Genomic DNA, 23,178 nt, shown 5'->3' with positions numbered 1-23,178 from the left:
CTCTAGAAGGGATATCTATCCTGCTTACTGCTCCATTTCCCTTCTCCATTAACAACAAATATACTCTAATCTTCATTGAGATTTGAGCAGAAGAATTTGAGAGTATTTGCCATCTGTTACTAGCTCTTTATTTTAAAGGACCCCTAAGTATAAATAGGAAATAGCTCAGTTTCCATGTGGTGTGTTTTTGTTGCAGTGTGTGAAGTAACTGTGTGTAACTGAAAAGTTAGGTGCCTTTGCTTTTGTACAGCTACTGGCAGTTATACTGAGGACAGCCTTCAGAATTTGTAGTTGACAGTACATAAAGATAGCCTGGGAAAAAACCCAAGTGTCCCCCAAACAAACCGGTAATATTTATGTCTCTATTAAACAGGATAACAAAAAGATGAAGAAATCGTTGGAAGAGGAACAAAGAGCTCGCAAAGACTTGGAGAAGCTTGTTAGGAAAGTTCTGAAGAACATGAATGACCCATCTTGGGATGAAACCAATTTGTAACTAATTTTTTCCTTTTTATTGTTTTTCCCTTTTTTTCTTTCTGTTGAAAGACCAGTTGTAAAACTGGGAAGCCTTCTGACATTAGTCAGTGTTGCATCAAGAGCACTACAAAACAGGATTTAACTGGATCTAGTGATTTCTTGCTCTGAACATACAGAACGGGTCAAGCCATTTACTGAAGCAGTTTGTACTCTGTGTGGAGACCATGGATCCTGAACTCTTCTAAACTTAATTTGTTTGCATCTAAATTACCTCATTTTGCAGAAAGTGCAGCACCTGACTAAAAGTCTGTGTTTTTCAGTGGCTTTTTAATTAAATATATATTTTTTTTCTTGTAAATATCTGTAATTTTGAATGTGTATGTGATTGTATCAGGGCCGATAATGTTTTTTGGGGGGGAGTTGTCTCTTGTTGTTATAATGGTCACAAGTGTTAGAAATGATGGCAGTACTGTCTTGCCTAAGAAGGGTCAGAGTTCTTCATGAATAAATACAGATTTGTTGCAAATTACCCACTCATCACACATACCAATTGAAGCCCACATTTTTCCTGTTGGCCACTGGATGTAAATCCTCACTCTAATTTGTGTCTGTGCATACATTTTTAACCAGTTTACAGTTCTTGAAGAACAGTGTTAAAATACAGGAAGTTGTTTATTGACAGTAGAAACATTGTTTTTTAACAAAACTAACGCCCCCAAATTTACACTCATGCACACTTGTTTGAGAAACTAATCTATTGTGCTTTGACCACCAAAAGACTGATGTACTTGCCTGCTTTTCATGACTGTGATTTTTAGGAGTTTATATACTACATTTTCTGTTGTTGTGCTTTGACATACAGCTGGCTGATAATTTAACAGATTACGTACAGTTCATTAAAGCAAAAAAAAAGCTAATCCAGAACTTTGTGAATAGATTGTTGCTATTTATAATTTATGGTCTCAACAATTAAATTGTAGCTAGCCTTTGTGTGTAAGACAGATGGGCTAAGCTAAACGTCATCCAGAATTTTGTTCTTCATACCACTATGTAAGGCTCTGGATTTCCCAGACTGTAGAAGCGGTCATTCCTTTTGCACCTTGTTTTCTCAGCATGATGCGGGTTTCTGTCCTGCTCAGATTTAAACAGAAACAAATCTGAAATAAGACTCTTTTTTTTTAATCATCTTGTAATTCATAATTTGCACTGCTGACAGATTTGGCAATATGTAAATGCACATTCATTCCCTAGTCTGATAGGCATGATTACTGCAGTCTTTGTCTTCTGTTTAAAATAGGAGATGCTACAGTGAGCTTCAATTGGAGCACTTAAAACACTAATCCCATTAAAACTCATCGTTTTTCACTGATTTCAGCAAACTGAGTTAAACTCCAGATGGTGCAATTTTGAGGGGGTTTTTCTTCATCTAAGTCACAAGTACAGGTATAGCACAGACCTCTTGTCATCCTTTATTTTTCTAATGACCTTAGCTCTTATTAAATGTAATTCTCAGACTTGAGCAAATGTTTCTGTGAACTTTAATGAGTTGGAACCAGCATGATTAAAGTGATAAGAATTCTTATACATGTTTTGAATCTAATGGAACACATTTTTAAACCTATCCATTTTTCTCTGCCAAGAACAGTTGTTTGTGGGTTTTTTTAATGGTAAAGAATGTCAGTGATTACCTACTTGAGAAACAGTTGTATGGGAATGGGAACTAAAAAATCTGGATAGACAATTAATTGCCTGATTTTTTAAAAAAACTCAACATGTTTCAAGGAATTTGTGTTGCTACAATTTAAAAATGTCTTCCTTTAATTGTAAGGGAGGAGAGTGGATAAGAAAACTGAAGCCATTTACAGGGTCAGAATGATTTCTGTTCACAGAACCATAATGGTACAATTCTCGGTTTCAGATTCTTTTTGTGTTGGTTTTGGCTGCAAAAAAATATGGACTGACATATATATTTATCATCTTGTTTAGAAAATACTCTTGGTGAGAGCTAAATGACACTAAATCCTGCAAATGTATAACACTTCAGCTGAATTTAGGGTTTGGAATGCTGATCCAATTAGAATTTTGCTAGCATTTTTACTTTCTGACATTTTGGGCTATTTTCAGAGAGAATTTAAATTTTCTATTGAGTGTATGTGAAAGGAACATTCCAGAGGAAGAAGTATAAGAACTAAAACATTAATCTTAGCAGTATTTAGCAAATTTTAACTCAGGAACAGTGTCCATCAGAACAGTTTGTTTTACTTTGTATTGTAAAGAGTGGCATTGCTTTGTAAATTTGCTGACTCTTTGTACCTGTAATGATAATTTCTGACAGTACCCCTGTACCGACATCTAGTGAACATGCCTTAAACACTGGGATTAAGCAGTTGTTACATATGACCAGGACTTAGGGACTGATTTTATTCGAGGTGAATTGGGATGCTTAATTTTTACAAAAAAAGGAAAAAAGAAAGGAAAAAAAACACCCAATACTGTAGGTTTGTTGGTTTTTCTAGTGCAGAGTGAGCTTCAGACATTTGGGAACCAAGGAGTATCGGAACTTTTGACAATTTGTTGTACTGTATATAGATTGTAAATTTCACCATGGACCTTCTGAATTGTTGGAAACTTTATATAAAAGCATGGATAAATGGGGCACTGTTTATTTAACCTATTAAAGGGTTATTTCTTTGCTCTCATCATTTAGGGATGAGGAGATGAAGCCATTTCTTATCCTATAGATGTGAAGCACTTTCAGTTCTGAACTGTCCAAAATGTAGCATAACGTTTCTCTGTACTTACTGATGTGTGTGCGTGTTTGTCTCACCATGTCATGACATCTTAAAGACTGAAAACTGACCACCTTTGTACAAACCTTCTTAATGCCAATCATGTAGGGAATTTAGAGTGTCTGTTTACGGGATCTGTGGAGAACTCCAGTGTAGTTTAGGCGTTGCAATATCTGGTATCGACTACTAAAGTGTTAATGCTACGTTGTTGTAATTAAACCATGATTTTTTTTTTCCTTACCCTACGAAGTGTTATGTTTCATGTAATATGTGGGTTGTGATAGTAAAAAGGAAAACTGCTTTGGTTTTCTTTTGCCATTCATACAAATAGCTTCTGCTGTCTAGTAACAATCACAGAATCGTAGAGTCAACCAGGTTGGAAGAGACCTCCAAGATCATCCAGTCCAACCTATGATATCTTGGGAGGGCTTTTTCATGGTTTGGTTGAGTTTTTCCTTGTTTAGGGTTGTTCAGAGGGGTGAGAAGGAGGGACTTAACTGCCTTGCCCTGAGGAATTTCAGCTTTCTTTAGCAACCTGACCTGCTAGGATACTGTAAGAGAAAGAGGAGATCTTAGACAGTAGGTAATGAAAAGAAAGCAAGAAACATCATAAAATCAAATCACTGCATAAGTAAAAGTAAAATGCTTGCCTACTTGCACAATTTATCCAAATAGACTTGTGATTTATCCCTGCGTAGCACAGGGACATTATTTAGTTGATGCTACCTGAAGTTAGGGGAGCGTGGTAGGGTTAAAATTACCCCCTATAAATGAAATCACCAGACTAGCTCAGAAGGTTTGGAAGTAAGATAAAGCTATATATTTACAGCAAGCTAAAATCTAAAAGCTTATAATACAATGTATATGTGCAAAATATATTTACATATACTTACGATTATATCCAATTGTGAAATAACAGAGAGATCCTCCCCTGGACAAACCCAGAAGGGGCTAACAGCCACCTTCTCCCCACAGAGAGAAACTCAGGCCCCAGCTGTTACCTACTCAGCCAAGGTTAGTGTAGCCATGCAAGATCAGCCAGCACGGGGAAAATGAAGAGGAGATAGGAAGCAGAGAGAGGAACAGTTTGTGCAGCAGATTATATACTAGTCCAGTGAACAAATGAAATGATACAGACTTAACTACTTTTGTTTTATAACCAATCTTTGATTTACTTTCTACCTTTTTTTTCTAGGCAATGTTTGTAATTTTGAATGAAGCTGGAGTCTTAATTCTAAAACCACCACAGGGAGTAGGATAGTTTTTATGGTAGGAACATCATTAGTGTTGCTTTATGCAGGATGATAGGATGCATAAAGGTAAGTATAGGAAGTAATGTGTTTGTCCAAAAACTGAAGTTCTTTCCAAGGCATTTCAGGTTTAGCAAGGAGGTATTCTTGAAAGGAACAGAGGACTTGGTGTTGCATTTTATAACTTTAATCAGAAGAAATCTTATTTTCCTTTTTTTCTTGGTTCATCACTGTGTGGACAACTGTAAATCATTTATTTGTCAGTTTAGGAGTGTGGGAGATTTTCTTACGGGGTGAGTTTTATTGTGGTGAGTTGACTGTGTCTGGCTGCTAGACCCCCGTTGAGCTGCTCTTTTGCTGCTGCTCATCCACAGATGATGATGATGGATGGAATAAGATGGAAAAGCTTGTGGATTGAGATAAAAGACACTGCTTTCTTGACATTTAAAAGCAGAGTTGGATGGTGAAGGACAAAGATAAAAGCTAAGCCACTTTTCCTCTACCCCAGTCCTTTCCAGGCTCAACTTCATTCTTAAGGCTCTGGTTTTCTGCTCTCTCTAATATGAGCAGTACAGGGTTATGGAGAGTGGGAGTTACAGTCTGTCCTTAAGTTCCTTTTTTATACTTCTCTTTCATGCTTTTGCCTGCTCCAGCATGGATCCTCTACACGGCCTGTAATCCTTCAAGAACAGTTATCCTCCATTGTAGGTTCCCTGTAAGCTACAGTTCCTGCCAGGAGCTTGTTCCAGCCTGGGCTGTGGACTGCAGCTTCCTTCAGGGCACCTGCTCCAGTGTGGAGTCTTCCGCAAGCTGCAGTGTAGGTATCTGCTCTGGCATGGACATCTGTGGGCTGCAGGGGGACAGCCTGCTGCACCATGGTCTTGCTCAGCACCTGGAGCCACATGTTCTCCTTTAACCAGGTTGCTTATGGGGCTGTTTCCCACAATTCCTCCTTGCTGATGTGCTCTGTGGCATCACTATTTTGACTGAACAGCTCAGCTGAATCCTTAACCACTGCTACTTGTCCAAGACGTCTGTCTAATTTACATCCTGTAGGAGCTGCACCACCCAGTAGGCTCAGGAATTTAGGTGCAGAACCTGCTGTTGACCCACTTGGAGTGAACACCTTTGCCTGATATTATAAGGCAAGAGATGGAAAGGGAAAAAGTTTGTAACAACTCTTAATTATGGAAATGACACCTAAAATGGAGATGGGGGTGGAAATTACAGGATCACAGGATGTTAGGGGTTGGAAGGGACCCAAGGAGATCATCAAGTCCAACCCCCCTGCCAGAGCAGGACAATACTATCTAACACAGATCACAGAGGAACACATCCAGACAGGCCTTGGAAGTCTCCAGAGAAGGAGACTCCACAGCCTCCCTGGGGAGCCTGTTCCAGTGCTCTGTGACCCTTACAGTAAAGAAGTTCCCCCTTGCATTGAGGCGGAACCTCTTTTGCTGCAACTTACACCCATTGCTCCTTGTTCTATCACAGGGAGCAAGTGAGCAGAGCCTGTCCTTCCACTTCTGGCCAGTCTTCAGATACTTATTTATCAAATCTCATCTAAGTCTTCTTTTCTCCAGACTAAGAAGCCCCAGATCCCTCAGTCTCTCCTCATAAGCTGTGCCCTCCTGTCCCCTAATATCCTCCTAACCCTCCACTGGACCCTGTCTATCAGATCCCTGTCCCTCTTAAACTAGGGAGCCCAAAACTTAAGGCAGTATTCAAGATGCCATCTCAGCAGGGCAGAGTAGAGGGGCAGGAGAACCTCCCTTGATCTGCTGGACACACTGCTCCTAATATACCCCAGGATCCCATTGGCCTTCTTGGCCACAAGGGCACGTTGCTGTGCCATGGTTATCCACCAGGACCCCCAGGTCCCTCTCCACAGGGCTGCTCTCCAGCAGATCACCTCCCAGCCTATACTGGTGCAGTTTATTATTCCTCCCCAGATGCAGGACTCTACACTTGTCCTTGTTGAACTTCATCTGGTTCCTCTGTGCCCAGCTCTCCAGACTGTCAGATCTCTCTGGATGGCCACACAGCCTTCAGCTGTATCAGCCAAGCCTCCCAGCTTGGTGTTGTCAGCAAACTTGCTGAGCAGACACTCTGTGCCCTCATCAATGTCGTTGATGAAGATGTTGAACAGGACTGGCCCCAGCACTGATCCCTGGGGGACACCACTAGTCACAGCTCTCCAGCTGGACCTGGCACCATTGATCACCACCCTCTGAACTCTGTCTTGCAACCAGCTCCTAACCTACCTCACTGTCCGCTCTTCCACACTTCTTCATCTGAAAATGTGCATCTGTACATCAAGTCCCACAGTGCTGAAGCTTAAGGATCCTAGGTACTGTGAAGTTTGCACTTTGGACGAATGCTGAGATTAAATTTGAGATAAACTTGCTCTGTAATGCATGCTTCATAATCTGGAAAAGAGACCTCCACTTGCTGTATTTCACTTTATGTGCTTTGCATTTTAGCTTTCTCTTTACTTCACATGCATCAGATGTCATATTGGAAGGAGAGCCGAGCCTGGATTTGGAACTAAATTAATCTGAGCTTTTCATTAATTTGAGTGGCTGCCCTCAAGCCACTGCTCAGGCCCAAATCTAATTTGTGTTAGAAGGAAATGAGAGCTGCAGTTCAGTGAGTTACTGTGAACAGTTTGAATGGCATCAGCGTTTATGGAGTGCAGATGTTTGCAGTCCAAAATTTGGTCAGATGCTTGTGTTTAGTTTCTGAACATTCTCGCTGATTTAATTCCCTTCCTCTGCTGAACATGTGCAGGCTTTCCCATAGGCATGGCAGAACTTAGTTCTGTGCTTGTACCCAAGAATAGGCCTAAGTGGGCATGAGTGTGTCCTGCTGTTCATTTGCCTGGCTGTGCCTTGTACATCTCCAGGCATGTTTGCTGGCTTTGCCATTAATGTGGCAATGTTAACAAGCCTGGGCAGAGAAGGCACATCTCAGTGTATCCTTCTGACTCTCCTCTAAGCAGTGAGTCTCATCATGAGGATGGCAGTGGAAACTGATGCAGTAAAACCTTTTACCTGCTGCTACACACCAGTCCAAGGCATGTGGCATGCCATATGTGACACCCAGGATCACAGAATAGCTCAAGCTGGAAGGGACCCATAGGAGTCAAGGCCTGCTCTATGTTCCTTGTGAAATACTTGAAACTGTAAGACTAAGAGCACCATCCATACACTCCCTTAACTCTGACAGGCTTGGAGCCATGACCACTGTCCTGCAGAACCTCTTCTAATGACTGATCACCTTATCCCTGAAGAACCTTCTTATGTCCAATCTGATGTTACATATGTCTGGCGAGATTCCTCAATTTATCTTTTTTCCCTGGCTGGTGTATTGCTTAGGTTCTGTTAAACATCACTTGCCTGTCAAGCAGTCTGTTTCCTGTAGACATAGATGAGCACTGCAGAAATAGCATGTTTTTACAGGATTTTTCCAGCAGAGGACTGTGTTAGCTTCTGGTTTGGCAGAAACTACTCAGTTTCCCCGAATTTGTTAGTGTTTGTACATTGGTGTCCTTATACAACCAACTGGAGCTATCTTTTAGGGTATTTTGGAGCTGCTTTTCAAGCTTTAGGAAATAGTCTATTAATAATACCTTCTGTCCTATAGAAGAGAAGTAGCCAGTTGCAGCTGAAAGTGTTCACACAGCGCTTGTATGGGGTTTCTGCAGATTTCCCAATGACACAGGTGACTTGCAGCATCTGTACATCAAGTGTCACAAGGCCTCTTTCAGCACAGTGCAGTGTGGAGGTACTGTGGAAAAAGGTGGTGGTTGTGAGGTGAAGCTAAGCAAGGAATCTGGCTGTGGTCACTAATGTGTTTAATCTCAGGCCCTTAAGGCAGACAGAATCTCAGAGGAAATGACAAACTTCCACTGCTACAGGACTGATCTCACCAGTTCTCATAAAGTCTCCTCTCTGAGATTTGAGATGAAAAACCCTGATGGTGCCACGCGTGGCACGCTCTACCCACTGCACTCTTGTTATGTGCTTTGCCAAGCGAGATTTCTGCTGGTAGTTTATGCTATGTGGCTGTTGTACCTGTGATGGAAAGGGGGGGAAGAGCAATCTTAGTGTCAGAGAAGGGAGTATGATGACTGCTTTGAATGTGAAGTATTTGATAATGTAGGTTTAGGGAAGTAATCCTGCCCTGCCCACCAGATCAGATCTTCAGAAGGATTTCTCCCTTCAGCATTCAGACCTAGCTCTGTATCTGTTGGCTGTCCAAACGGCCATGTCTGCTATCATTATGGAATGAAAAAGCATGTCCTCTAGGCTGTCCAGAGCATCAGGACACTTCAAAATTATGAATGGGTTGGCAGCCTAAGATGCTTTCCCACTCCTTGTTGTTGTCTTAGATGGATCTTTCGCAAACGATCTGTCTTGTCTCCATGGAGTCATCCTATGGCCCTGTTGTATCCTTTAGGCTTAAGAGGAAAGAACTTTGGTTTATCCAATATGATCCCTAGACACCCACTGAGATTACTCTAGGGGCGGTGTCTGGCAAAGCTTTCCCTTTTGTGGTCAGTTGTCACTTGTGGCAGTGTAATTAGGCTACCATAGAACTGTTTAGTTTGGGAAAAACCTTTGAGTCCAGTTGGTTAACCTAACACTGCCAAGTTCAACACTAAACCATGTCACTAAGTGCCACATCTATGTGTATTTTAAATACCTATAAAGGAGGTGATTTTACCACTTCCCTGGGCAGCCTATTCCAGTGCCTGACAAACCTTCTGTGAAGAAAGTGTTCCTAATGTCCCATCTAAACCTCCTTTGCAACTTGAAGCTGCTTCCCCTTGTCCTATCACTTGTTACTTTGAAGAAGAAAGTGACATCCACTTTGCTACAACCTCCCTTCAGGCAGGTCTCCCCTGAACTTTCTCCAGATTAAAAAATCCCAGTTCCCTCAGCTGCTCTTCATAGGATTTGTTCTGTAGACCCTTCACCACCTTCATTACCCTTCCTGGAACATGCTTCAGCACCTCTATGTCTTGCAGTGTGGGCCCAAAACTGAGCACACTATTTGAGGTGCAGCCTCACCAGTGCTAAGTACAGGGGCCTGATGGCTTCCCATACTGCTGCTGGCCACACTGTTCCTGATGCAGGCCAAGATGCTGCTGGTCTCCTTGCCCACCTGAGCACCCTGCTGGCTCACATTCCACTGGCTGTTGACCAACTCGCCCAGGTTCTTGTCTGGCAGATTTCCAGCTGCTTCTTCTGGCCTGTAGCTTCACATGGGGTCACTGTAACCCAAGTGCAGTACCTGGCGTTCGGCTCTGTTTCACCTCATGCAGCTGGCCTCAGCCCATTGATCCAGCCTGTCCAACTCCCTCTGTAGAGCATTCATAGCCTCAAGCAGACCAACACACCTGCCCCAACTTGATGTCATTTGCAAACGTACTAAGAGTGTGCTCAATCCCATTGTCTAGGTCATTGATAAAGACATTAAAGATATCTAGCCCCCAAACTAAGTCCTGGGAAACATCACTTGTGACCAAATACAAGCTGGATTTAACTCTATCTACTAAAACTTTTGGGCTCAGCTACCCAGGCAGTTTTATGTAGCAAAGCATATGCCTATCTAAGCCCTGTGCAGCCAGTTTCTCCAGCAGGATGCTGTGGGAAATCATAGAATGGTCTGGGTTGAAAGGGACCTTCAAAGGCCATCTATTCCAACCCCCCTTGCAGACAGCAGGGGCATCCTCAACTAGATCAGGTTGCTCAGAACCCTGTCGAGCGTCACTTTGAATATCTCCAGGGATGGGGCCACAAACACCTCCCTGGGCAAACTTCCAGTGTTCTACCACACTCATAGTAAAAAACCTGCTTCTAGTATCTAATCTAAATCCCCTCTTCTCTAGTTTGAAGCCATTGCCTCTTGTCCTATCACCACAGGCCTTTGTAAACAGTCTCTCTCCAGCCTTCTTGCAGGCCACCTTTATTCTCTGGTCAAACAGGGTAGTAGAATCCAGGCAAATATCCACAGCCTTTTTCTCATCTACTAGGTGAGTCACCTAGTTGTAGTAGGAGACCAGGTTAGTCAGGCTGGACCTGCCTTTCAAAAACTCACTGGTCCTGATCACTGGGTTGTCCTGTATGTGCTACATGATAGCACTTGAGATGACCTGCTCCGTAATGCTCCCTGGCATAGAAGTCAGACAGACCTACTGTTCCCCAGATGATCTTTCTGGTCCTTCTTGTAGATGAGTGTCATGTTTGAGAATCTTCATTCAGCTGGGACCACTCCAGTTAGCCAGGACTGCTCATAGATGATGGAAAATGGCTTGGTGAGCACTTCTAACAGCTCTTTTGGTATTCTTTGGTGGGTTGTATCCTGCTCCATGGACTTGTGCTTGCCTAAGCGGTACAGCAGCTCTTCAGCCACTTCCTCTTGGATTATAGGGGCTTTATTCTGCTCCTCATCCCAGTCTTCCAGCTCACCTGCTGAATCAGAGGGAGGGCTGATGGTGAGCTTTGTCTGCAAATGTTACACGGTAAGAACATTCTTCACTTTTGAGTGGTTGCGTGTGCACACATGGATGACACATCTTGAATCACCAAAAGTAATCTTTCTTGCTCATGGAAAAGAAGAAAAAGACAGATGACTCTAATAAGCAGATTTGTGTGTTGTTGTAGAGTAATACAGAAAAGGATTCAAGAATCTTGAGTTGGCTTGGCTTCTAGCTGCATGGAGAGCTTCACTTCTGAGGGCTTAGTGCATGGAAATATTGCCAGGCCTAGTTTTAGGGCTGTTAACCACAGTTATAAATGACCACATTTATGAGTACAGCATACTTGACTAGTTGCTATAGATAGCTGCATAATTTGCCTGCTGTGGGTTGTAAATGGGGAAGTTGTTCTGAAAAGACATAGGAAGCACACAATTTGTAGGGGAATGTCAGTCTAGTCCTTTGAAAAGGTTTATCTTCTTGGCACATCTCTGTCATTCTGAAGACAATGAAGTCTCCCAGCATAAAAATTCATATTCCAGGTGGTTTTGCTTCTGCCAGTTTGTAGTTTATTGGAATCCATTTAGAAGTGTTTTTGAGACAATTTGGATTAACAGAGCTTTATTGGGCAGCAAACTGAAATAACATTTCAAGGCATTTCAATGTATTCCCTGCTAGTAGGGAAGCTTTCGATTGGAAGTGAACGCGCAGCCTTCTCTGGATATTCTGAGTGGCTTCCTACTCATTATCAGTGTCACGTTTTATCTGTACCCACCCTGGAATTCTTAACATGGAATTATGCCTTCTGCAAGGCTCTGCTTAGAGAGCTCAGGTGGCTTTTTAGAAGGGGGGAAGCCCTGGTGTAAAGCAGCAGGAAGAGCAATTTCTGCCTATGCCATTATATCTGTCTGTAGGTCTGGATTCATCTGCTCAGCCCTGTGCGGTGTGTGCCAGGAGGATGGAGCCTCAGGCTTGCGGAGGCCAGCCTGACCGCTCTGTAGCAATCATTCTTTGTGCTGCTCTCCAAAAGCGTGGCCATCAGCAGCTGTGCATGGAGATTAAGTGGAGGGAGCTTGTGGAAAGGTGTGTTGCAGGGATGTCCTGGAGTCCTGTGTGCCCCTAAATTCCTCTCCCTCTGTGGCTTGAATGGGAGAGGAAAAGCCGCCTGGTTCCTCCCCACTCCCCCCCGCCCTGCAGGCGTGAAGGGGGTGAGCAAAGGCTTTTCCTTCCGGCAGGAGGGGTGCCCATGCTGTGCCCGCGCTGGAATCGGGCTGGGATTGGCTGTGCCCTTTGCGCCTAGGCAGTGGTAACTCTGCTCTTTGTCTAGGGAGGGTATAAATATTGGGGGACTTCCTGCCTTTGGGGTCCCCGCCTTGGAGTTCGTTCCCGCCTGAGCGTTCATGCCTGCCTGAGACTTCTCCCCCCGCCCTCTCACCTGGCCTGGCTGCAGTAAGAGCCCAACGCTCCAAAGGACAGCTTCACCCATTAAGGTCTTTCCTGCGAACCTTAACGACTCTTAACGACCCTCCTGCAGCTGCTGAAAGAGAAGGAGAGGGACAGGCCGCTGGACAAAGTCAGCCTGATCGTGAGTTATTTTGGCTCAGCTTTATTAGTAAGTAAGTGCTATAATTTAATAGCCAAAAGCCTTTTCCAACCTCTGACTTCCAAAATAGTCAGATTATCGATGGCATCTTGTAGGTCTTCTCAAAGCAACTGAATCTGGTAATTAAAACTAAATTAATTTCTGTATATAGTTTTGGGGGCAGGCTTTTGGGAAAAGAAAATAACTTTATTTTTGTATAAAAATTCCTGACTCGGCCACGTTAATTCCCTGCCTCCACAACAAGGGACCACGGACAGGACAAAGGAAGCAGAGCTATGACATGAGGCTGAGCTCTGAGGTGAGAAAGACACAGTGAAAAATGTCATTTTGTCATTGTCCTGACAGGGGAAGTACTGATGTGTCCCATTGGCAAGGTAACATGTCCTGTGTGCTATATGGTACACTGTGGCAAACAGGAGTGGGGAAGTGACTGAGTAGTAGTTTGGTGTTGCTAAAAACCTTGGCACCCAGAATTCCAGACAGGGGAGATTGCAGGGCTAGCTGACAGGGTTTCAAATGGGACATGAAGGGGGAAAGGGATAAAGTCACCATGTGGTGACCATGTGGCAAGATGTGGGAGGACACCACCAGTGTGGGAACAATGGGGGACTAGTAAGGGCTCTCAACCTGCTGCCCAGGAACATGCTGGCGACAAAATAATGCAGTCAAAGTCTTGCAGAGGTGAGCCAGACCCCTTTCAGGTTGTAGCTGCCAACAGGAAAACACCATGTGGCAGTGACGACATGAGAGGTAGAGATAGGTTGACAGCTACACAGGTGTCTGAGCATAGACAGGTGGGATCTGACCCTAGGATTGGAGTACAGACTGAGAAGAGGGTTCCCAAAAATCAGGGTAAGGGAAAATCAGTCAGCAAGTCAGCTCCAATAGAGGTACAACTGAAATGCCTCTACACTAATGCAAGGAGCATGGGGAACAAACAGGAAGAATTGCAAATACCTACGAGTCTCCAGGGCTGTGATGTCATTGGCATCACTGGATCTCATGATTGGAGCTTGGGGATAGATGGTTATAGACTCTTCAGGAAGGACAGGCAGGGGAGAAGGGGAGGGGGTGTTGCCCTCTGTATCAGTGATAAACTAGAGTCCATGGAGCTCCACCTGGGGATGTGCAACACAAAACCAAAGAGTGTATGGGTAAAGGTTAAAGGGAAGGCAGGGGAAGGTGACATCATGGGAGTCTGCCAGAGGTTTCCTGATCAGGAAGGTGAAGCAGATGAGATCCTTTACAAACAAATGGGAAAAACTTCACAACCACAGGCCTTGGTCCTCATGGGGGACTTCAACCACCTTGACATCTAGTGGAAGGATAATACAGCAGAGCAGCAGCAATCTAAGAGGATCCTGGAATGTACTGGTAACTTCCTCTTCCAAGTGGTAGAGGAACCCACAAGAAAAGGTGCTATGCTGGACCTAGTCTTCACCAACAAGATGGGGTCACACCACATCATCCTGTGCGATGGTTTGGGTGTTACCTGCCCCCTTACACTTGGAAAATCACCCAGTCTAGACTCAGTGGCTCTGGAAATTGAACAACACTTTATAGCTTGGCACAATATACAAGCAGATATTTACAGTGTATACAGAAATACACAAGGTAAAAGGTAATACAGAAACACAACTCCCCTTCCAGAAACCTGAGTCCCCAGGAGGGGCTCCCAACCACCCTTCCACCTTCCTCCCACCCCTCTACCTTACTCAAGACTTTGCCTTACGCTCCAAGTAGTTTGGAGGGTTGGCCAGGGGGGCTAGGAAGCAGATGGATTAGTCACACACATGGCAGGATAGGTTAGAGAGAGAAGTTCAGCCCCAGAGAGACAGAGAGTGACTCTTATTGTCTATGTTTGTGTTCCTGTTCTTATACTCTTATACATCTCAGCAAGCCTATGAGTGAAGTAGACATCACCATTGTTTTCATTTTCACAGCCTGTAGTCTAATTCCTCTCACCAAACCATTCTAGCTAGGCTCAAGCTAGCACAGGGTGATGGGTTTAAAATGGAAGAGGGAGATTCAAATGAGATGTTAGGAAAGGGTTCTTTGCAGTGAGGGCGGTGAGACACTGGCACAGGTTGCCCAGGGAGGTTGTGGATGATCCCTCTGTGGAGGTGTTCAAGGCCAGGTTGGATGAGGCCTTGAGCAACCTGTTCTAGTGGGAGGTGTCCCTGCCTGTGGCAGAGGGTTGGAACTGGATGATCTTTGAGGTCACTTCCAACCTAAACCATTCTAGGATTCATTATCTGAGGGGAAGCACTAAACAGGACTGCAAATGCTGTGCAACCCACAGGTGCTGCCCTAGCTGAGGAGGAAAATTTGAGGTGGATTTTGGTCCACAGAGAATGAGCTCTTCATTCTGTTGCATTCTGATAGGTTTCTCTTCTGTGTTATACCTCTCACATCTTATCCACTGGCATCTGTGATGGACTGTGGAACAGCATGTGATTTTACCAAGCATTGGCCCACACTGAAGGGAAAAGAGGCCAGGAGGCAGCTCCTGAGCAGCTGTAAAAACCACTACCCCTGAACTTGAAGTTACTGACCTAAGCTGCACTGAATCCTTTGGTTTTCTTGCTTGCTTCATTTCCAGGTGAAACTGTGTCTTTTCAGACACTCTTTCATAGTACTGCCAACAGAAAGACATCGAAAGTGACCATGGAGAAGCATTTTGATGCAACATGTTTCCTCCCAGACGAGGGTTTGGCCTTCCCTTTGCAGTCACACAGCATCGTTGACTGTAAATTTGCTGTCAGTCATTTAGGTGAGACCTCCAAGCTGGCCACAGGAAAGCTTTCCAGGTAAACTTAGAAAGCAATGATGTAGTTTACTTTGTGCATTTGTGTGTTTTTGCAGGTAGTGGCTGTGCATATTGTAGTTCTTAAACTACTCAGTGATCTATTACTTGGTTCCTAGATGAAAACGTGCTGGTGTGAGGCTGTTCTGCCTCTTGCTTTGTGTCTTGGAGCATTTGGAAGTGCTCAGTCATTTGCCTTTATGAGGCAGAAACCAATTTTAATCTTGATTTGAGGAGAATCATTTACAGAGCTTTCTGGGTCAAACAAGTGTTGGTTTGTAGGAAATTTGACAACTCAGTTCTTTGTCAAGCATGGTTGAAGTCTGTTCAGGTGGTTCAAAAGCCATTCAGATTGGGATGGAGTATGGGAAGCAGTGGAGGTGATGAAGTGATTTTTGTGTTTTTGTAGGTACCTCAGGCAAGTAAAGCAACAACATTGTGTACAGATTTGCAGTGAAATGGGTAATTGCTTGTAACTCTTGAAAATGACATGATGGGACTTGTCTGCAACAGGCACTGATGTTTTGTGAGGTGCTCAGGGTATGGGTGCCCGTGTGGTAGTGGCTGCCACATGGCACAGCTGAAGCCTGCCAGCTGCTGCAGGTTGTGCCCATGGGCAGACATAAGGTCGCATGGATGTCTGTAGTCTTGTTACAGGACACTCTATAATGCCAGTAGTACTTTGCTTCTTTGGTTTCTAAGCTCTGTATTTAGAACAGCTACTCAACACTTTTGGAATGGTGTTGCTGGACCTTTATTCAGTGTGAAGTAGTGCCATGGATAATTGAAGGGAAAAAAAACCCCAACATTAAAAAGTTGGAATACTGATTAAGGGAAATCCACTGACTTACAGATATCCTCTGCAGCGTCAGCAAAAATTAACTGTCTCACCAAAACACAACTCTGTGAGCTTGTCACAGACATTTATCCTCTTGCCTCCTTGGCACTTTGTCTGTCCTGCTCATGGACTGGGGTTTATTGCTCTTCTCAGAGCCCTTCTCCTTTTGATAAGTAGTCTTTGACTGCACAAAGACCATGGAGCTTGTGCTGGCTGATGTGGTCCTGGACAATTTTCTCGATGGACCATTCTTCTGGCAGCCTTGATCAGATCTGATCTTTATGAATCTGTCCAAGATGGAACCAAGCACCACTACTGACTGCTTAGATGCTCTCCTGGAACTGCAACTGTGGAGGATTGCTAGGGGACTGTTTGGATGCACTGCTACAGTTCTTTAAAGAGAAAATAAGCTAATTCATGTGAATGAATATGGAACTAATATGCCTGTCCATATTAAGTTGAGATGGAAATAAAATGTTGTATGAAACAAACAAATGAGCAAACACATCCTGGATGGCAGATTTCTTCCTCAGCTCCTGTTTTGAGGGACTGGTCTTTCAAAGTGCTACCTGTACAGGTGAAAACGCCAGAAAGGGAATTCTTGAGGGACACAAGTGTGATGGTTTGAGTGTTCCCCGCCCCCCCAACACTTTAGAAACCACCCAGACTAGTCTCAGCCAGCTCTGGGAATATAAATGAAGCTATTTATTTACAGCTAGCACAATATACAAACAGATATTTACAGTATATACAGTTATAGACAGAAGTAGACAAATGAAAAGGTAATACAGAAACACAACTCCCCTCCCAGAAACCTGAGTCCCCAGGAGGGGCTCTCAACCACCCCTGCACCTTCCCCCTGCCCCTCTCAACTTCACCCCAGTCCTAAGGAAGAAAAGAGGTTCAGCCAAGAGGTTAAGAAGCAAAGGTGAGTGGCAGGTGAGGTTAGGGAGCTGCAGCTCAGTCAGAAGCCCAAAGCAGAGAGCGACAAAATGGCCAGAGTGTTATCTAATGTTTTCCTTTCTTCTTCAGCAAGACTCTGAGGGGAGCAGACATCACCATTGTTTTCCTTTCACAGCCTATGATCTAGTTCTTCTCACCAAAACATTCTACCCTGCTTCAAACTAGCACAACAAGTAAGTAGGCTGAGCATAGCAATTTGCTGTAGCCAAAATTGTTAGATAGGTGAGCCTTTGCCTCTCCTTTGCCAAAACTGGGGTAGGGAGGCTGAGTGGAATGTGTTAGTGTGCACCTTGGACACAATGACTGACAGGTCTGTGTAGTTTTACTTCCTGTCTGGCTTTGCAAGGTGACTCAGTGTAAGTTGTTTAAGAATGTTTGCCTTTGAAATAGTGACAGGTGGGGCAAGTTGTTAATGATAGAAGTTGCAGTATGAAAGCAAAATCCTTTGGGTTAAATTATTTATTTTGGATTTATACTCTTAGAGTCTGAAGAGTAAATTATTTACTTCCATTATCTGAGGCCACAGGGGAAGACACAACCTGCCCTCAGGAGTAGAAAAAAAAATATATTAGATGAAAGATAACTTTAAGGGTTGGACTTGATCTCTTTGGGTCCCTTCCAACCCCTGACATCCTGTGATCCTGTGAAATGTAAGCTGTAATGCTTCACTGCAAAGTTGTCAGGCCACTACATTAAACTGTGGCAAAGCAGTAAACAAGACCTCAGAAGTGTAATGGTAGAGTTCAGTCCTGTAATTGTCAGAAAAACAGAAAATGGGGAAACAATTTTGGCAAAAGCTGAGTGCTTTGGAAATCTGGTGCAGTGCATTAGATTTTGAAACAGGATGAACGACTAAGGTTTCCACCTCCCAAAACTCCAATTTGTCTTTGTTCACTGAATGAGACCCTGTGTTGTAAGGTCACTGGCTATTAGAATGGGCTGCCTGGGGAGGTGGTGGAGTCACTGTCCCTGGAGGTGTTTAAAAGAAGTCTGGATGTGGCACTTAGTGCCATGGTTTAGTTAGTGAGAAGGTGTTAGGTGATAGGTTGGACTCAATGATCTCAAAAGTCTTTTCCAACCTGGTTAATTCTGTGATTCTGAGATTGTGTGGTTTGGTGACTAATCCTATATTTATCAGTGCAGGTGAATTTGTAGGAAAAGAAAACTGGATCCAGAGGAGCTTATCATAAATACTGTATTATGCCTGGAACAAGCACAATTCTAGTAGAAGCTGCACACAACTATGATGCAGGAGTACAGGCCAGGTAAGTCAGAGGTCTACTGGCCCTTCTTTTTCTGATTTGTATTTATCTTGATACTGTGCTACTTGTTTGAAGCAAGTGATGAAACATGGGCTCTGTACTGATGTCTGTGTACACTGAGCCTGGATTTAAGTTCAAGCAATGCCGAGTTTGTTCTTAGACACATGCGTCCTCTAAAGTGCAGTTTACCTATGGTCTGCAAGTGGTTGCAGTTAAGAGGCGACTCCAGAGGTGGATGCTCTTTAAATAGCGTATCTCACAGTATCACAGTATCATCAGGGTTGGAAGAGACCTCACAGATCATCAAGTCCAACCCTTTACCACAGAGCTCAAGGCTAGACCATGGCACCAAGTGCCACGTCCAATCCTGCCTTGAACAGCCCCAGGGACAGCGACTCCACCACCTCCCCGGGCAGCCCATTCCAGTGTCCAATGACTCTCTCAGTGAAGAACTTTCTCCTCACCTCCAGCCTAAATCTCCCCTGGCGCAGCCTGAGGCTGTGTCCTCTTGTTCTGGTGCTGGCCACCTGAGAGAAGAGAGCAACCTCCTCCTGGCCACAACCACCCCTCAGGTAGTTGTAGACAGCAATGAGGTCACCCCTGAGCCTCCTCTTTTCCAGGCTAAACAATCCCAGCTCCCTCAGCCTCTCCTCGTAGGGCTGTGCTCAAGGCCTCTCACCAGCCTCGTCGCCCTTCTCTGGACACGCTCAAGCATCTCAATGTCCCTCCTAAACTGGGGGGCCCAGAACTGAACACAGGACTCAAGGTGTGGTCTGACCAGTGCAGAGTACAGGGGCAGAATGACCTCCCTGCTCCTGCTGACCACACCATTCCTGATGCAGGCCAGGATGCCACTGGCTCTCTTGGCCACCTGGGCACACTGCTGGCTCATGTTCAAACGGGTATCAGTCAGCACCCCCAGATCCCTCTCTGTCTGGCTGCTCTCCAGCCACTCCCACCCCAGCCTGTATCTCTGCATCTCACTACAGAACACGTAGGAGCAGTGGTGGGATAAGAGGAAATCCATGAAGAAGGTGTAAATTAAGGACAGCTCACAAAGTCAAATAAAGAAACATCTGAGGAATATTGCTATGAGTCTCCAGAGGACGAAGAACAAGCTGCTGTTGGCAGGGCTCTTGCTACTCGGTGTGAGGAAAGCAGGTACTCGGAGCAATCAAAACATCAGTCAGGAGCCAGCAGAGCAGCATTGCTTGTAGGAAATCCATACTGGTGTCTTCAAATTAAATGCAAAAGGCACTAAGAAACTCTGAGCTCCAGAAGGGTCCCTTCTCATCTATCTTGCTCCCCGAAACACGGTAAAATCCCCCCGGCGGTGCTACGACACAGCGTCTACAGCACGCTTGGTTGCGGGCACTGTGCACTCTGCTTTTGATGGCGGCTCCCTACGGACGTTCACCCTTCCTTTAAAGGAGAGTGAGAGCTGCAGCGCGCTGAGGGACTCGGGCTGGGTGTCTATTTCTGCCGCGAAGGAGGCTTGCGGGCAGCTGCGGAGCCGCCATCAGCGGTGAAGGGGCTCCCCCTGCTGGCAGCGGGTGCGGGCCGCCCGCCGGCACTCCCGCGCCTTCTGCCCGGCCGGCTTCCTTCCTCTGCCTTCAGGCCATCATCTTCGCTATTCCCCCCTGCCCCCGGCCAGTAAATCGCGTAGAACTACTCCGTGAGGAAGTATTTGTTCGCACCAGACTGAGCCCCCCCGGTCTTGATGCCCAGCCAGGTGTTTCAGCCCGACGGTTCACGGTGGGATACAGGGCAGCAGTGTGTGAAGTGGGATATAGTTCAGGGGAGAGCAGGGCGGGTGTTGGTTTTGGTATATGTAGGTGTCCTGGAGTCCTGTACCCCTAAATTCCTCTCCTGCCCGGACTTCGGGGGGAAAGGGGAAAAGCCGCCTGGTTTCCCCCCCCCCTCGCCTGCCCTGCAGCCGTGAAGGGGGCGGGGACTGCCCCGTGAGTTCCCGCGCTGGAGCCAGGCTGGGATTGGCCGTGCGCTTTCGCGCCTAAGGTGTGGTAACTCTGCCCTTTGTCTAGCCAAGGTTATAAATATTGGGGGTCTTCCCGCCTTTGGGGTTCCCGCTTTGGATTTTGCCTGTGCCTGGACGAGTTCGCTCACTCTCCTGTGCCTGGACTGCAGAGAGACCAAAGGACTTGCCTTGGTGTTAGGCACACCTTTGTCTGCCTAACGACCCTTAACGACCCTTAACGACTCCTGCAGCCGCTGGAGGAGGAAGACCGACCGCACGAGCCAGCCTGAGTGAGTTATTTGGCTTAGCTTAATTTAGTAAGAAACCGCTATTAATTAATAGCTAAAGCCTTTTCCAAAAACTGACTTCCAAATATATATGGTCAGATTATTAATGGTATCCTTGTAGAATTCTCATGCAACTTAACCTGTTTATCAAACGAAATTAATCTTTGTATATATAGTTGTGGGGGCGGGTTTTGTAAAAATAAAAAATATCTATTTTTGATAAATTTTCTTCTCGGCCACGAATTAATCCTGCCCTCCGCAACAGTAGGTGAGTGCTGGCTTCAGTGCATTGAAAGATGCCTCAGTCTGTTTGGTACCTGAGCAGTTTATCTTGAGGTGTGGGTTCTTTGGATCCCTTGCTAGTTACATACACCTTGAATACCGTGTTCAGTTCTGGGCCCCCCAGTTTAGGAGGGACATTGAGATGCTTGAGCGTGTCCAGAGAAGGGCGACGAGGCTGGGGAGAGGCCTTGAGCACAGCCCTACGAGGAGAGGCTGAGGGAGCTGGGATTGGTTAGCCTGGAGAAGAGGAGGCTCAGGGGTGACCTTATTGCTGTCTACAACTACCTGAGGGGTGGTTGTGGCCAGGAGGAGGTTGCTCTCTTCTCTCAGGTGGCCAGCACCAGAACGAGAGGACACAGCCTCAGGCTGTGCCAGGGGAGATTTAGGCTCGAGGTGAGGAGAAAGTTCTTCACTGAGAGAGTCATTGGACACTGGAATGGGCTGCCCGGGGAGGTGGTGGAGTTGCCGTCCCTGGGGCTGTTCAAGGCAAGGTTGGACGTGGCACTTGGTGCCATCGTCTAGCCTTGAGAATTGTGGTAAAGTGTTGGACTTGGTGATCTGTGAGGTCTCTTCCAACCCTGATGATACTGTGATACTGTGATATGCATGGAATGCTCTAACAATCAAGGAAAGGAAAGTTTTAAACAGGACTGTGACTAAAATGCTCTCAAATAATCCTTTCTCTCAGGACCTTTTCCTGTTGCTCTTCTATTTTTGTTTCATTTCTGATGGATTAAGTTATAAGTAAAGCAGTGACCATAAATGTAATCAAAACAAAAGGAGGAATTCACTCTACTGCCGATTGGCAGGCAGGTGTTCAATCAACTCCAGGAAAGCAAAGCTCCATCACACATAACAGTGACTTGGGAAGATCAACATGACCACTCCAAATGTTTCCCCATTACTACTTCTTCCCCCAGCATTACATGCTGAGCACGATGGTGTGGGATATCATAGAATTAGGGTTGGAAGGGACCACAAGGATCATCTAGTTCCAAACGCCCTGCCATAGGCAGGGACACCCTACCCTAGATCAAGCTGGCCAGAGCCCCATCCAGCCTGGCCTTAAACACCTCCAGGGATGGGGCCTCAACCGCCTCCCTGGGCAACCTATTCCAGGGTCTCACCACTCTCATGGTGAAGAACTTCTTCCTTGCACCCAACCTGAACCTACCCATCTCCAGCTTCACTCCATTCCCCCAGTCCTGTCACTCCCTGATATCCTTAAAAAGTCCTTCCCCAGCTTTTTTTGTAGGCCCCCTTCAGATAGTGAAAGGCCACAATAAGGTCACCTCAGAGCCTCCTCTTCTCCAGACTGAACAGCCCCAACTCTTTCAGTCTCTCCTCATAGGAGAGTTGCTCCAGCCCTCTGATCAACCCAGTGGCCCTTCTCTGGACATGCTCCAGCACATCCACATCCTTCTTGTAATGGGGGCTCCAGAACTGGATACAGTGCTCCAGGTGGGGTCTCACCAGAGCGGAGTAGAGGAGGAGAATCACCTCCCTTAACTTGCTGGCCACACTTCTCCTTGATGCAGCCCAGGATCTGGTTGGCCCTCCAGGCTGCAAGTGCACACTGCTGACTCATGTTGAGCTTCTTGTCCACCAGCACCCCCAATTCCCTCTCCTCAGGGCTGCTCTTCAGCAAGTCACTGCCCAGCCTGTATTTTGTGCTTGATATCCCTTTAGTCAGTTGGGGTTAGCTGTTCCAGGTGTGTTCCTGCCCAAATTCTTGTGCACCTCCACTTACTAATGTATATGTTCCATTAACATTAGCTCTGCAACTGGGATGTGTCCCCTACTACAGGCTCCTTTCTATATCTCGTGTGAGCTCCTTGATATGCTAGCGTAGAGCTTTCTTCACATTTTTATGCTCATTTTTTTCCTCGTTGTGATAATTTTGCAATCCCATTTCCATTTTTTATTATAAAAAAACTTTCTTGATGAAAATGTTGAACTACTTGTAAATATATTGAATGTGGCCAGTCGGTGAATTGGTACTTCTCTTTCATCATCTTCTGTACATATTCATTATCTTCCTTCTTGTCGAAACGGGAGTAAAAATTGCTATTCTATTACACAGTCTTGAAATCCTAAAATCCTCTGATGTGGGTAATTTAAACTTATGATACAGTAAAATATGAAGTAATTATATGTTA

The 23,178-nt window shown here is 45.2% G+C and overlaps 1 protein-coding gene across 4 annotated transcripts in view; it reads left to right on the top strand.

Moving 5' to 3' along the window:
• Nucleotides 1–3,506, top strand: part of ARHGEF7 (Rho guanine nucleotide exchange factor 7) — a 126,312-nt gene extending 122,806 nt beyond the window's left edge. For all 4 annotated transcript variants that reach the window (XM_064143738.1, XM_064143736.1, XM_064143739.1 and 1 more), the window contains one exon: nucleotides 374–3,506. In XM_064143738.1, coding sequence (XP_063999808.1) covers nucleotides 374–496 — 123 coding nt within the window. In that variant the 3' untranslated portion in view covers nucleotides 497–3,506. The remainder of the gene's footprint in view (nucleotides 1–373) is intronic.
• Nucleotides 3,507–23,178: the final 19,672 nt, after the last annotated feature.

This window comes from Pogoniulus pusillus, chromosome 5 (genome assembly GCF_015220805.1).
Source record: "Pogoniulus pusillus isolate bPogPus1 chromosome 5, bPogPus1.pri, whole genome shotgun sequence".
Lineage (NCBI taxonomy): Eukaryota > Metazoa > Chordata > Aves > Piciformes > Lybiidae > Pogoniulus > Pogoniulus pusillus.
Note: the sequence above shows the minus strand (reverse complement) of the source record. Positions and strands in the feature narration are given on the sequence as shown.